At 36.1% G+C, this 17113-nt stretch overlaps 1 protein-coding gene across 1 annotated transcript; it reads right to left on the reverse strand.

The window, feature by feature from the left end:
* Positions 1-10412: 10412 nt before the first annotated feature.
* On the reverse strand, positions 10413-13201 carry LOC130721172 (uncharacterized). The gene is made up of 4 exons (XM_057571918.1): positions 13054-13201; positions 12416-12929; positions 10732-10875; positions 10413-10610 (listed from the first exon to the last, which is right to left on the reverse strand). Exons 2-4 carry the CDS (start codon positions 12927-12929, stop codon positions 10594-10596), a joined length of 675 nt encoding a protein of 224 aa, XP_057427901.1. The 5' UTR covers positions 13054-13201; the 3' UTR covers positions 10413-10593.
* Positions 13202-17113: the final 3912 nt, after the last annotated feature.

Here is a 17113-nt window from a genome sequence, read left to right on the forward strand (position 1 = left end):
AACCAATAAATGCAAGGGTAAATATGGAAAGAAATATTAACTATCACAACTTTAGCTTATAATTAGTGACAAAAAATAAGTCTCAACTTTAGCTTATAATTAGGGACGGAGGGAGTATTAAATATTAAATTTTTTACTTCGAGATTTAAACAATCACTTCTAACTACTACCATTTCGTGTTTTCCCAATGGTGTTTTTTCCTGGTAAGATTTTAAAGAGACATATGATTTCTATAATTTTTCTCCTTGGAGGGTGGTGGGTGATGGGTTATTTAGATAGTAGGAGGATCATTGTTGTAGTACTTGAATATGATAATTTATGATATTTCATATATTGATAAACTTGTACAATATATATAGATGTAAAAGAGATATCTAAACTATATCTTCCTAAATCTTGAAGATACTAATCTATAATAGAAACCTAAGATACTAATCTATAATAGAAACCTATATCTGAACCACATCTCTATTTCTAAACTAAATCTTAATAATAATATTCAACACCCCCCCTCAAGCTGGAGCATATATATCTAATGCATCCAGCTTGTTACATATATATTGTATCCTAGGACCTCGTAAAGACTTGGTTAACATATCTGCAAGTTGATCCCTAGATTGAACATATGAAGTCTTGATTACGCCTGAGAGTATCTTCTCTCTGATAAAATGACAGTCGACCTCTATATGTTTGGTCCTCTCATGAAAAATTGGATTTGAGGAAAGATACAAAGTTGATTGGTTATCACAAGCAAGCTCCATAGGTCCTAACTCACAAAACTTCAACTCCTGAAGCAAGTGCTTTAACCAGAGCAATTCGCACGTAGTATTAGCCGTAGCACGATACTCTGCTTCTGTACTAGACCTTGCAACAACAGTTTGTTTCTTGCTTTTCCAGGAAATTAGATTTCCTCCAATAAGAACACAATAACCTGTAGTGGATCTTCTATCACTAACATCACCTGCCCAGTCTGCATCAGCATATGCAATGACATCAGTATGACCCTTGTCTGTATAGACAAGCCCCTTTCCAGGTGATCCTTTAATGTATTTTAGAATCCGGATGACTGGATTCCAATGACTATCATATGGTGAATTAAGAAACTGACTCACAACGCTAACTGGGAAGGCAATGTCAGGTCTAGTCATTGTAAGATAATTCAATTTCCCAACTAATCTTATATATCTCCCTGGATCAGGATATGGCTCCCCCTGATTAGGAAGAAGCTTCACATTGGGGTCCATAGGTGTGTCAACAGGTTTACAATCAAGCATTCCAGTTTCCTCTAAAATATCAAGAACATATTTCCTTTGAGAAATAGCAATACCTGCCTTTGATTGTGCCACCTCAATCCCAAGAAAGTATCGTAACTGACCAAGATCTTTAGTTTGAAAGTTCTTGAACAAGTGTTGCTTCAACTCCTCAATACCCTTTTGATCATCACCTGTAATGACAATATCGTCCACATACACGACAAGATAAATGGATTGATTGGATGATGAGCGTTTAAGAAACACAGAATGATCGACTTCACAACAAATCATGCCAAACTCTTGAATGACTTTGCTAAACTTCCCAAACCAAGCTCGAGGTGACTGCTTTAAACCATATAGAGATTTCTTCAACCGGCAAACCTTACCTAACTCCCCCTGAGCAACAAACCCAGGTGGTTGCTCCATATAAATTTCCTCCTCTAAATCACCATGTAAGAAAGCGTTCTTAATATCAAGTTGATACAACGGCCAATGGCGAATGACAGCAATAGCTAAAAACAAACGAACAGATGCTATCTTAGCAACGGGAGAGAAAGTATCGCCATAATTCAAACCATATATCTGGGTGTACCCTTTGGCAACAAGTCGGGCCTTTAAGCGATCCACCTGTCCATCAGGGCCAACCTTAATGGTAAAGACCCATCGACATCCAACTGTAGATTTACCATGAGGAAGTGGAAGAAGTGTCCACGTATGATTGGCTTCCAAGGCAGTCATCTCGTCAATCATAGCTTGTCTCCATCCAGGATGTGAAAGTGCTTCTTGAACTGTTTTAGGAATAGTAACAGAAGACAAGGCAGGCACAAAGGAACAATAGGAAGGTGATATGCGATGATAACTTAGGAAGTTATAAATGGGATGGGGATTAACTGTGGAACGATTACCTTTACGAAGAGCAATAGGCTGGTCATCAAGAGGATCAGGGAGGACCGCAGCAGGAGGAGAAGTTGGAGCTGGATCTGAATCACGAGTCTCAACTGTAGGAGAAGGTCGTGATATGTCTGATCGTCGTCGCTCATAAGTAATACCAAATCGACGAGAGTCAGCGAGTGGCACAGGTAATACTGAAGATGTAATACCAGGGTCAATAAAATCTTGCGAAGCCACGTCGGATGCTGAGTCAAAGAATGGTTTATCCTCAAAGAAAGTAACATCCGCACTCACATAGAACCGTTGTGTAGTTGGTGAGTAACACCGGTATCCCTTCTGACAGCGAGAGTATCCAAGAAATATACATTTAATAGCTCGTGCAGCCAACTTGTCACATCCAGGGGAAAGATTATGAACAAAGCAGGTAGAGCCAAACACCCGGAGAGGAACAACATAAAGAGTGTCTTGAGGGTGCAAAATACTGTGAGGAACCTTATTACCAAGAACAGCAGATGGCATGCGATTGATTAAATAACATGCAGTAAGAATGGCATCACTCCAAAACTTCAATGGTGCGTTAGCAGTGATTAATAAAGTTCGGGCTGTGTCTACCAAATGACGATGCTTACGTTCAGCCACACCATTTTGTTGTGGTGTATAAGGGCAACTGGATTGATGAATGATGCCATGAGATGCTAAGAATGAAGTAAACTGCGCAGAGAAATATTCTTTTGCATTATCGCTGCGTAAAGCGCGAATAGTCTTTCCAAATTGGTTCTTGATCTCAAAACAAAAAGTCTTAAAAACATCAAATAACTCAGAACGATATTTCATTAAAAATAACCAAGTACATCTTGAAAAGTCATCAATGAAGGTAACATAATACCTAAATCCTAAAACTGACGTAACACGACTTGGACCCCAAACATCAGAATGAACGAGGTCAAACGGTGATACAGTGGGACTACTAATACTAGATGGAAAGGATGCTCTAACATGCTTTCCAAGTTGACATGACTCACACTCCAATGTCTTCAAGTGAGAAAGCTTCGGAACCATTTGCTTCAACCTTTCAAGACTCGGGTGACCCAACCGACGATGCAAAAGATCAGGAGACTCGGAGATTGCACATAGTGTTGATAGATAAGGTTGCATGTAATAGAGACCACGTGATTCATATCCAACTCCAATCGTCTTCCCGGTACTTCGGTCCTGTATGAGAAAAGAATCAGAAACAAAGGTTATGGAACAATTCAAAGCACGAGTAAGTCGGCTTATGGAAATTCAATTAAAAGGGGAACCAGGTACAAAGAAGACATAATCTAAGGATAAAGAGGAAAGGGGTGAAGCTTGACCAATGCCCTTGACTTGTGCTTTAGATCCATCAGCAAGAGTAACACTATGAGGTGCTTTAGGAGGTGTCAAATTATTGAAAAGGGAAGGATTACCAGCCATATGATCAGAAGCACCAGAATCTAAAATCCACGATCCTGCAGATTGAGAGAGACAAATGGTAGAATTACCAGCATGTGCTACGGTGGCTGAGGAAGAGGATTGTTGAGCTTCCTTAAGTTGAAGAAATTCCTTGTATTCACTAGCAGAAAGACGATGTTCCTCATATTCGAGCTTTTGTTCAGTAGCATGTACCGGAGATTGAGCAACAGTGGCAGTTTTGCTATGAAACCCAACTAAGTGGTAGCAACGATCCTGAGTGTGGCCGTCCATATCGCAATAGGAACAATGAAGATTGCTTCTTCCTCTACCACGACCTCCATCTCTACCTCCATATCTACCTCCACGACCTCGACCTCGACCAGAGGAGTTAGAGGCCAAAAAAAATGACTCGGAAGCGGTGTGAGAATCCATCTCTGGTGGCGGAACCCTAATTAAACGACCAATAAGCTCTGCAACTGTAGGGATAGCAGAATTTGTTAGAGTTTGATTTCGAATAGATTCATAGTCTTTATGGAGGCCATGGAGAACAAGTACCATGAGCATATTATCAATCTTCTTTTTCATCTCCTTTACATCATCATTTTCCAACATTAGTTTGACTTCATGACAAAGAGACTGAGCCTTCTTCAGATAGGAGGGCAGGTCAGAATCTGTCATATGAAGAGACGATATACCTCGAGCTGTCTCATAAAGCCTTTGAACATCATTCGCATAAAAGGTTTCAGCTGTCTTCCAAATATCATAACAAGTTTTGTAAGTGCGAAAGTGAAGCATCAAACTCGGTTCAATCGACTGCCATAACAAGGATACAAGCTGAGCATCAAATTTCTTCCAATCGTCTTTTTTTGGAAGCATCAATGTCAGAAACCTTGAAAGAAAGATGGTCAGATAATCCCTGACCAACAAACCAAATGTCAACAACATCACGTCAACTCAAATAGTTCTTTCCATTAAGCTTTTCCGAGGTAATTTTAGAAGATCCGGAAAAAGAATAAGACACCAAACTTTTCTTCTCTTCAGCCATGAAGAAAAAAGGAAAAATACCAAAGAGACAAAGCACAAATAAACAAAATTGGGCAAACGATGGGAGCCGTCAAGGAGGACGTCCAAACAGATGCAAAACAACACCTAAAAACAAACCAAACCAAACCAAACTTTGCCAACAATGAGAGGTGGCACGAAACAGGGTCAAAACAGAAGACCCACAAACCAAACCTGGCCAAAAGGGAAAGAGGAAGGCCGGACGATCACTCTGGTGGCAGAAAAAACGGCGCGTGGCGGCCTAGAAGGCAGCGCGTGGCGGCCTGGAAGGCAGCGCGTGGAACTCACGCGCCTGCGAAGCTGTGGGGTGCTGTGGCGACGCGTGGGTGGTCGGACGAAGTTGAAATTTCGTCGGAGAGCAGATCGACGGCCTCTGGTTCTGATGGCGGTGGTCGTGAAGTCACTTAACCACCGGAAAAACGAGCGGCAACAACACAGTGGCTGCTGGAATAACAAACCAGTAAAGAGAGAAAGAAACCTAAAAACCTAGCTCTGATACCAACTTGAATATGATAATTTCTGATATTTCATATATTGATAAACTTGTACAATATATATAAATGTAAAAGAGATATCTAAACTATATCTTCCTAAATCTTGAAGATACTAATCTATAATAGAAACCTAAGATACTAATCTATAATAGAAACCTATATCTGAACCACATCTCTATTTCTAAACTAAATCTTAATAATAATATTCAACAGTAGTTACTGTTAAAATTGCTACATTTTAATTTTTTTTTTTCTTACTTGTATTGGGTTGAAGGACCCCTTGTATTTCAATTTAATATATTATTTTGCCTATTAAAAAAAACTACCATTTCGGGTATTGATAGAGTGAGTTGAATGCATATAGATCCAGATTTGAATTATTATAAATTACTAATGTCAACCCAAAAAATAAAATAAAAGATCATCAAAAGACGGGACTCAGCCGACCACGGTTTGTAGTCAAACACGCGCATGGGTGTTTGCTGCTTTGGGAGCTGGCAACTGGTATGGTCCTATGGTCTAAGGCCATAGCCATGCATGCATGCATGGATGCCAAATTAAACCAAAACGAGTTATCTCTGATGTGGATATAACTATTCAGTACCCCATACTTCTCTTTAATAGTACAAACATTGAAGTAATAGTAACATTAATGACTCATGACTAATCTCCACAATCCACACATGCATTGACATAGTCTCAAACTAAATTCATGCAGATCTAATTCAAACTCCAGATGTTTCTCTTTATTTGACATTTCAAACTTAATTTTGATACAAATACTAAGAAATAGATTTAATATCCACTATTGATATATCCATAATCCATTTAATTATCTCTCTCACTAGAGTAATACACACAGTCGTTAACATTTTTTTCTCTTTTATTATTTTCAGAGATAAAGAATGAAACATGAAAACAAGAGAGAGCCGAATTCAATCTAAAGGATAGGATGTTGTTCACTGAATTTGGTTGAATTATCATATAAATCTCATCTCATTATAAATGTTTAGCAGTCGACAGAGGATGGAAGAGCAAGTAGCAAGGGTTTTTTTTCTTTCTTTTTCTTGTTCCTAGTGAACTTTTATTATTGGTGATATTAATATATCACTGACCATGCTCTATGGACCATATATACCATAACGTCAAAGGACCAAAACCCATGTATAAAGTACTAGAAGTGTCGTGGATTCGGCTTGCGGTTTCATAGGGCGCTTCGGGTGTTCGCATTATGTGAATCATATGCAAGGGTCATGCATGCACTATAATTAATAAACCCACTCATCACAAGTCAGATATTGCATCTATTCCCATCATCTTCTATATTCGTGAACAAATATTTGTGGATACTCGATCGAATTATGGGGCAATTCCAGAAAGAGTAATAATGATATATTCCAGAAATAATTCAACTGTAAGAGTTATCAAGATTGGCCCAAAAATCAAAATTAGCTAGACACCGTATATTCATGAAATTGAATCATGACTGCATTTACTGATCTCTTACAAGGGGTGCAGCCATATCTTATATTGGATCATACCAAGATATTGAAAATCCAAAATTTAGAAGCATTAGATACATTTTAAAAAAGAAAAATAAGTCTATTTAATTATATATAACTTTTAGTTATAATTAATGTACGTAATTAGTACTTAATTAAATAAAATACATGAGTGTGTAAGACATTTTATAAAAAATTTAATCCTATTTGATTAATTTACAAGCTCCTCAAAGATATTTGGTAAATAAGCTTTTTTAAATAGCTAGGTTATAATTCTTTTTGAAACACTTTTTGAGGTAGCTGTTTTGTTGGGAAACAACAGAGCTGAAGAAAAATTAAAACACAATCACAACACGAGAAAATTACGTGGAAACTCCAAAACTGGAGGAAAAATCACGACCGTGTCTAAACCAACAACCAGAGAATTATCACTATGTGAAAATTGTTACAACACATAGACTTCTCTCTTACTCTCACCACAATGCCCAGTAGAACCACACTCTCACAAAGCACATATTTAAACTAAGTCAGATATAAGCTTATAGTGTTACTGACTGGTACATCTAAAAACAAAGAACCTAGATCTAATATATAGCATTGATCTTCCCCTTGATTCACCACAGCAATGTGAGAATTCTCCAATAGCTAATTTTTAACCTCCTTCTTTATTTTAGAAACTTGACAATGTGAGACTTGACAATCAACCCAACACATTCTTGAGGTAGCTAGGTTATATATATATATATATATATATATATATATAATTTTGTATGTTTTTTAGAAATGTATTTTTTGTGATATATCTTAATAAGTTAGTTGAAATACAATGTTAGAAGCATCAATTAGTAAATTTAAACAAATTGTACATTACCAAACCAGGCCAATAAGTAAATATATGTTTATTGAAAAAATACACATTGTAAAAATCTTCTTTAAACACTACATATAGGGAGGGTGAAAGTTTTGATTTCTAGCACCATCCAATCTACAAAGTTTTCATCCTCTTTATTGTAGTAAAAAACCATCCTTACTTAAATGTGCTTCAGGGTTCTAAGAACCCGGGATGTGAGGTAAGGTAATGTTTTCGAACATGAAACAGAAAACACATAACATAAATCTTTTCATTTGCTTCCAGGGTCTAAAACTTACACTACAAGAAAAGAAGCAGCTAGGGGCGGACATTCTGCGGCGGTTACGAGAAAACCGCCGCAAAATGTAAAATTGAGGCGGTTATTCAGGCGGTAAACTCTGTTCTATGCTGCTCTTCTTGCTTTTATCACTGCCCTTTGGTATATTCATGTGATATTCTAAATGGGCTTTATTTTCTGATAACAAGTTTCATTTTTTTCCACATATTTCACTATAAATATTACAAGAAATAAAATTGGAGTAACAAGTATATAGAGGTGTAAAATTGGATGTGAATGAGAGGTTTAATCTCCACTTATTAGGTTCTTCTGCTATTTTACCTCCCCGAGGTCCTCACAAATAAAAATTCAATTGATTTTGGTACAACGCAGTTGGGAGGAAAGCTTGGTATAGTCATTAAGATTTTTGTTCATTAGTTCCTTTCAGAAGATATCATGGTATATTCACATGCATATTATAGCTCTGTTTGTGATTTACTTCTTTGATACCAGATACTGTAAGACTTCTAGCTTGGGCTGAGAATCCAGTTGATTTTGTGCATACGCATAGGATGGTTCTGGAGAGTGAGTATGTATCTGCTCATTTACATGAATGGATTGACCTCATATTTGGCTAGGTCTTTTTAAGACTTTTCAGTTTCTCATCCTACTTTTGCTGTTTGCAGTAAAGTCGTGCACCTACTTCAAAGCTTCCTCTTGTTTATTTTCACTTGTACACAATATTTTCAAGAGTGATTCATTGCCATTATATTTAATCGTTTCATTTCATTTCATTTTTCTTCACTAGCAAGCAATGTTCCCTAACACTGTATGCATGTTACTTTATTTTAATGAACATTCTATGCATGAAGGGTTTATGAACATGAAATTGGCTAATTGTGTATTCCTTGGATTTATGAACTATGTAATTTGGTTCATTCTTTCCATGTGAGTAAGGGAAAGCTTTATACCATTACCAGCTTAGGTTTTCATAATGTAAATGAAAATCTAAACTGTCAGTGTGTACCTGCATTCATAGAATTTGTGTGGAACTTTGCGGCGGTTTCTAACCGCCGCAAAATAGAGGCGGGATGAATTACAGACTCTGCGGCGCTTAGCCGCCGCTATATTCTGCGGCGGTTATTCCAACGCTTGGATATAAGCGCCGCAGAACGGCCCCCGACGCTCGTAACTGCGGCGCTCAAGGAAACGCCTCATTATACATTTTGCGGCGGTTTTAACCGCCGCAAAATGCTTCCAGAAGCGCCGCAAAATACTTTTTTTTTTGTAGTGTTAGAGTGCATTTCGTTGGTTTAGGTTTTAGATGGTATAAATCCAAGAATACAAGTTAAAGTGTTTCAAGATATTGAAAATCCGGAATTAAAAAGACCTACGATGTGTTCTAGAAATTTCAAATTCCCGAAACACAAACTTAAAGCGTTATGGGAATTTAAAACCCGGTAAAATGAATTGGAATTGAAAACACTAATAGTGTTCCATGTTTTTAAAACCCAGAACTTAGAATAGCAGATTTGTGTTTCAAGTTATAAAACCCAGAATGTTCCTAAAAAATTATGTGACGGAGAAAAGGGTGAAGCACAACAAGTGAAGAAGATAAGGGAAGACAATAAAGAAGCCTAGCAAAATGAAGAAGAAAAGGATGAAGAAAATGAATGGAGAAAGGACTTGAGAGGTGAGTGTGATGTGGAAGTGAGGAAGGAGAAAGTGAAGAAAGAAGAAAATGTTTCAGATGGAAGAAAGTGAAGGAAGAAGAAAAGGGAAAGGGGGTATTTGGTGTTTCTCAATTTAACTCCCCTTAAGGAAACTCTTCAACCAGTCTGGTTTAGTTATGATGCGCTTGGGCCTCTCATGAATCTGGTCCGGTAGTAAAGGACTGCAGGAAATATTGAAGACAATAAAACAAATTTTCTCGTTGACAAAAAAAAGACACATTATTTTCTCAGTTTCACTTTCACATACAAAACTTTAAAAGCAGCAAATAAACCAAATATACAATTAATTTCTCTTGCTATTCTCTTTTAAATTTCTGGCCATTGAAATTAGTGTGAAATTAGTAAAATAATTAGTTATTCATTCTAAAGTAAGACATAAAAGTGGAAAATAAATCGCTAAAAGGTTAAACAAAATGGGAAGGAGGGAGTTCTCTTTACCACACTCATCTCATTAGCATTTGCCTAGAGAAAAATTAAATTTTCTTCTCCACGAAAAATTAACAATGCCATTACCAAGATGGACAAAAAAACTCAACTCATTTTAATACATGCTAATTAAGTGCATGTAAGTCTAAAAGATTGTTCCACGAGAGGTACATATTTGATCGAAACAAATATTTACATGCATTGGGATGGTAGTCATGTTTGGAAACTCGTTTGAAAACTATGATAAAGCTAAAATTGTGGGGGGCAGAAGCAACATACTTTAGCTTTTGCTTCTGTCCACCATGATTTTGACTTTACCATGGCTTTCAAACGAGTTTCCAAACATGCACTCGGTATTGTAGAAAGTAAAATGTAAAACAACAGACTCATACGTCCGCAAAGATGAAATGAGTTTCTCGGGGTGTATTATTTTCTTGTTTTCACACTTTCCAACAGTAAACCAATTGGGCTCAAAATTATCAATTAGCACTTTCTAGAACTTCTGATTTTATTAACATTACCAATCGAGATCACTGTTACAAGGAACATGGATTAACATCACAAATAGCTCTGGTTCCTAATGGCTGTACAAGAACACATACACAATCCAAACTAGTAAAAAATAGTCTAAACTCAGACTGGAGGGAAAGAATATCCAAAAAAATTCCGCATCATCTTTCCTGCAGAACTGCATCAATACAAAACAGTTGGAACATGATCATATTGCTGAAATTTTGATTATAATTCCATCATCATAGCACATAGAATTTTCATTCAATTACACAATTTTAATAGAATAAAACACACACCTGGATATTCAGAGCCAGGTGAAACTCCTACATTGGTATCAAAGTTCATGGGATACTGCACTGAAATCAACCCTTCATGTGCTGCAACTGCTGTCTCAGGGGAAGCAATTAACCCAACCGCAGCACTACTTGCAGATCTGATTCCTGCAAGCAAGTCTTAGCAACATGAGTATTTCATAAAGACCAGACTTCCAGGATGAGATGCACCTAAAACTTAAGAGTTTGATGCTCAATAGAAGCCAGATACCCCTCAGAGTTTGAAGACAAAGCAAGAACTTATCAATGCAAGCAAGATCACACGTCATTAAAATTTTACATGATAGACACCCATTTAATGTTCTTATAGGGGCACTTGAACAAAGCTGCACAAGCTCAGCGTTGTGGTATATAACATACCAAAATACAACACATTAACCACATGAAGAGGTTATAATTGAATACTATATATGCAGCAACTTTAGGCCCTTTCAAAGCAGAAAGGAAGTAACCCTCAAGAGTTTATAAAAGAATGGGGCCTTCCCAACACATCAAAGGAATATTAAGAAATCCTTCGCTCGAAGTAAATTTATAATGTCCCAAGATGTTTTAATCAATTCAAGGTGTGTCAATCTGATTTCTCCTCATGTATATTCAGTACGTCAGAACCCAACATGTATAATGTGAAGTAATAAATTATCATCAGGGGACATCCATAAAACCATAAAGCTAGATATAATATCATAGTCAGACTCAAGTGGAATGTAAGCATGAAATGCATGCTTTGAATCAGAGATGAGACTAATGTGGCAAATGCAGGTAAGCAAAATACACCGCATAAGTTTTGTCAATTCAGTATACATATTTGAATTCAACCAGTTATGCTATATGGCCCGAAAGGAAACAGGCATGAACTGCATGAGGCGGTTTTTAAAACAACCTTGATTTTTAACAATACATAGTTGGTGGGTTGTTTTAAATTTTGTTAGGTGTTATCCAATGGAAACAAAACATTTAACTGACCACAATTTTGTTTCTCATTTCATAATAGAGCTTGTTATATTACTATGACGAAAAATTGCTAAAGGTAAAAAGATAGGACAACAACAAAAGTAAATCAGACCCTAATGATATCCCTATAACTTGGCGATGATGAAGTTACAATGTATACTCATTTTGATAAGTATTTGTCTCAGTTAAGATAGATCTTAGTAGTAAGAGTCAGAATAAATGGTCATGTTTTGAGAAGTAGTACAATTACTAATACTTTGAAACATATACTGAATAGGGCGCTTAAACACCGTGTAACTTGCCATAAGAAATAAATATGAAGGGACACAAGTAAATGGTGACCATATGGTTGCTACAAGAGTAACAGTTGCAAGATAAATTAACCCAACCTAATGTATCAATATGGTTGCTTTGATATATGCACAAAACGAATACTCAAATGCTTGTTCCCTTGAATTTTTTTAAAATCAACAATTTAGTATTTGTAAAGAAACAATTTAGCTTCTCTGCTTATATGAAAGCCTACATATGTAGCACAAGACCAATTTGACATGTGAGCACATGAAATGCGAGTTAACATTCAAATTATCTCAATTATGTTTAAAACAACTTATAAATTAATAAGATATCAAACATGCACCAACTACATTACATCTTGTAGAAGACAACAAAACTAACAAAAGAACAGCTAATTTACCGTGGAGTATTATAACAAGAAAGAAGAAAACTGTGATGACCATGGCAGAAAGATTGGTATATGAGGACGATGACGACGACTTGCTTGCTTTCATCTTTCTCACTGCTTTCATTTTCTTAATCCTCGCGCGCTTCCTCAACGCAAGCTCAGCGAGCTCCTTGACAAACTTCTGATCACCAGCATCCAGTGATGGCCCTCTAGGAGGCAGAGGAGGTTTCGAAGGCTTTCTCGGGTTCACGAGCTTAACCTTCTGTCTTGCAGGATTACCATTTACATAAGGCAATTGCCCTTTGCCCACCAACAATTCTAAATTATCTTCATCCACAACCACAACATCACCTGAATTTGTTGAATTGCTACATGACTCTACCCCAATTTCACCCTTGTCTGAACCATCAAAATTCAGAACCCCATGAAAAGCACTCTTGGATTCTCTATCACTGAGATAAAGAGCATTGGTTACATCCTCTTCGCTGGAATTCCCACCACTTTCTAGGTCAAATTCAACGTCCATCTGATTAAATCAATTTAATTTTGATCAACAAGGGGTTTCAATTTTCAAAAAATTAATTGAAAAAGCAATGAATTGAAAAATTGAGATGAAATTAAATGGAAGATGAAGAAGAAGAAAGGGGTACCTTGAGTGAAAGGGAAGAACCCTAGGATCGGAGATATTCTTGAAACATTCCTAACTAGGAATATGTTGATGTTCGAAGGCGCACTCATATGCAGACAAGACATTTTTTAAAAACAAAAACAAATATTAAAAAAACGACAGTTTTAAGGTTTTTGTCTTTTTATAATGGCCAATGGTTTTTCTGTTTTTTCTTTCTTATATTTGAAACTTGGATAGGTTTGGAAAACAGTCAACAATGTCCTCCCAATTCCCACGTTTCACAAGAAGACGCAAAAGCTATAGCTGGCATATTCCTATTATCCATTTATCCATTACCTGTCACTTGTTCAAGTGGTAAATTATTAAATTTTCAGTCCCGTAAGATAGCTCAAGTTGTAGGAGCTAGGAACATATGATTTAGGTAAGGGGAGGTCCAGGGATCGATTCCTGTCGGGTGCAATTTATCTTTTCGATATACAAAAAAAATTTATTAAATTTTCAATAGTTAGGATCTTATTATCATGGGTAAGCAAATAATGGACTCAAAGGTGCCTAAATAGAAAATTCACTTTGAATTTTGATATACTCTTATGGTGGCAGCTTTATTCTCTTTCATTTCATTTTCATGTATATTTCTATCTCATTTTCATCTTCTTTTTATATCTCTACTTCTTTCACTTTTCTTCCCATCTTCCGCTAAAGGTGGTGTTAGGGTGGATTCCAAGTTTGGAGTAGATTGCCGACAAATAACAACATTGAACTTGCGCGTGGCATCTTTCTGTTTTCGATTTCTATCACCAAAAAATGCATGGTGAAGCCTTGGTATATCAACTCCATAACTCACAAATAGGAAAATATTAAAAAAAAAGGTAAAAAAAATCAATTTTAGAGAACCCTAATTCAAATGCCATCCACAATCGGATTTCTTATGGAATTTAGAATCTGAAATTCACACATTCCTTTATTTATATAAGGAGTAAGGAATGTGGATTTCTTATGGATACTTTATCCCTCAAATTTATTAGACTGGGTGAAGCCATGTCAGTGATGACGGTGAGAAACTCAAGTCTAAATTTCGATGACTTCAACGTGAAAGGAAGTCCTTTATTGGCATGCATTCAGTTGGATTCGAAATATGAAATTAGTCTTCATCATTCACAGGGCCGTGTAGGCCATTAGATAAAAAAAAGCAATAGCCTAAGGCCCCAAAAAAGATTTTAATTACTACGGTTTTGGTACAAACTGAGTAGTGAATAGTGAATGGAGTTGGGTAATGAGCAGATTGGAATACCTACAAAAAATAAGGAATCATAATGGATGCATTTTGGGTTACTAACTATTAAAGTTGTTGAAAAAGTTTCTCAAAATTAAAATTGAATTGGTTAGCTATTTTATGTATTGAAAGCGTATGTTAGATGCTTGATTATAAAACTTGGGTTTAAATACTCTAGATGTCCTTGAAATTGTATGGCGTATGAAAATAAGTTCCTGAATTTTTTTTTAATCTAAATAAGTTCGTACCCATGTTTCATGCTTATGTATATCATTTTTTACACAGTCATCAATTCCATGTGTATTTATTCTTTTTTTTTATTCCAAGTGTGTTAATGAATTATAATTAACAAATTTCTTTATTTAATTAACAGATATTAAGACTAATTAAAAATAAAATTACACTAATATGGTTTTAAAATTAACTAAACCTAATTAACACATACTTCACTCATATTTTCTTTTTCAGACCACTTCAACAGATCCATCATCTTCCTCCTTGAAACATTATCTTCAAAACAAAACATTCCTAAACTCAGCTTTCATGAAGATGAATCTTTAATCCTAAAAATCTCAAACCCCTCTCATTTTCCTCTTTTCATTTTCTTCCTCCTTTAACGCAGAGAGAAAAATCTCAACTTGATTGCTTTTTCCACGTCCTCTCTTCTCCTGGTACAATTAGACTCAAAGATGGACAAAACCCATCTGGTTTTTTCTCTTCTACGTCAAAACTCTCTACTTCTTATGGGTATTTCTCAATGATAAAGATGGCTCAACTTGGGTGGGGCTAGGGTTGGGGGTGGCTCGGTCTGGGTAGGCTGGGGTTGGGGGTGGTGGCTAGGTGTTGGGGTGGCTCGATCTTGGTGGGGCTGTGGTTAGGGTGGCTAGATATGGGCAGTGAAGAGACGAGATCGATATTTGAGAGGGATTTCAGAGGCGAGATCGAGAAAGAGATTGACAGGAAGTCGATCGAAGAATTGGGGTTGCGATGGGGGTGGGGGTTGCGAGGTGAGGTCCCTCTTGAATCTTTGCTCCATCATCTCGTCACACTCTTTCTGTGGCCGCAACCTTCTTCTCCATTGTTACCATGGGAATTGAGGTTGAAGATGATGATGAATAAGATGTTGAAGATGAGTTTGTTTCTGGGTTTTGTTGTAGAATCTAGGTATTTTCGTAGAACCTGATGATGAAGATGGTGCCTCCTTGTTGTTGAGGATGAAGATGATGGATGAGATGTTAAAGATGTTGATGAAAGGGTTTAACTAACAATTAATATTTAAGTCCCTCACCCGAGGGGCACTTCACTTGCTCTGACCCATCGGGCAGGGATAATCATTCCGGTCCTGGGAGAGGTGGCGACCATTCTCAAGAACTGAGCTGAGGTAATTGGTTTATTTAATAATTAAAATTAACACACTTGGAATAAAAGAAAAAATACACATGGAATTGATGACTATGTAAAAAATGAGCCACATAAGCATGAAACACGGGTAGGGATTTATTTAGATTAAAAAAAATTCCAGGGATCCAAATCGAAAAAAAAAATTCAGGGACTTATTTTCATACGCCATACAATTTCAGGGATCTCTAGAGTATTTAAGTCTAAAACTTCTAAATGATTTTGCAGCTCAAAAAGCTAGAAGATTAATATAAAAATTAATATTTCATATAATATTCTAAGTTTCTTGTAAAAAAAAACTCTTGAATTTTTTTCGCTTTAGGCCCCAAAATGTCTATACACGGCTCTGGTCATTCATAAGACACCAAATCAAGAAAAAAGTTAACTCCAAGGCATTCAATGTAGTTTGAAACTTAAAACCAAACATTCATTCAAACTTTAAAAAGATTTAAAAAAAGATAACATATAATTGATCTTTATGTTATAGGGATTAAAAGAAGTTGTCTAAATGACCCATGTGGATTACAAACTCACAACTTAATAATTCAATATGATTTTCTATAAATAAATTAATAAATGAATTATAAAAATTCGAACTCACTTATTTTTAATGCGATTGAACGACGCGAGTTATTTAACCCAAAATTTTTCATGGGTCATTTAGACAATCCCGAACTAAAAATATCTCATAAGTTTCTCATGAGTATTTAACACGAAATGATATCAAGAACCAGTTTAACAATTCAATAATGAGTTAATCTTTTGGTGTTGAATATGTTGTTTCGTGTTAATTCAAATCACATACACCCTCCGGTCACTATTATAAGCAAAAGTTAGTTTTGTAGGTTTATTCAATAAATGATGTATGTGACCATTTTATTAAATGAACCTAAAAAGTTAACTTTTGCTTATAACAGTGACCGGAGGGTGTATCATATCACTAATTGAATAGAATCATAAAAAAAAAAGGTGAAAATAAATTATAAGAAAAAGTGAGGTGTGAACATATCATCACTTCATACTCATCCAATAATGCATCTTCTAAGGTTTCCATCGAGAGATTTAAAGAGGCGCTATTTTTACAATTTCTATATGAAGTCAAAAGAGGATGGAAGTTGGAGTGTACACTCATCTTTTATTTACTCATTACAATAATTCCATTTTTTTGTGCAATTCTTGTATGAACGAGAAAAAGAAAACGCAAGTTATTTGGGCATCGTTTACACTTCCAAAAACATATAAATGTGAAGCTCAAATTTCGGAATTAAGTGAGCATGATCTCACGGATTATGTGAAACCCTCGAGCTTTCTGCATCATAAATATCTTATGAGTTACGAGAAATTTCACTCAATTGGGTCACAACGCTCAACCACACATGCCACAATATTAATTTCGTATCCCTATATATTA

This window comes from Lotus japonicus, chromosome 5, assembly GCF_012489685.1.
Source record: "Lotus japonicus ecotype B-129 chromosome 5, LjGifu_v1.2".
In the NCBI taxonomy this organism is placed as follows: Eukaryota; Viridiplantae; Streptophyta; class Magnoliopsida; order Fabales; family Fabaceae; genus Lotus; species Lotus japonicus.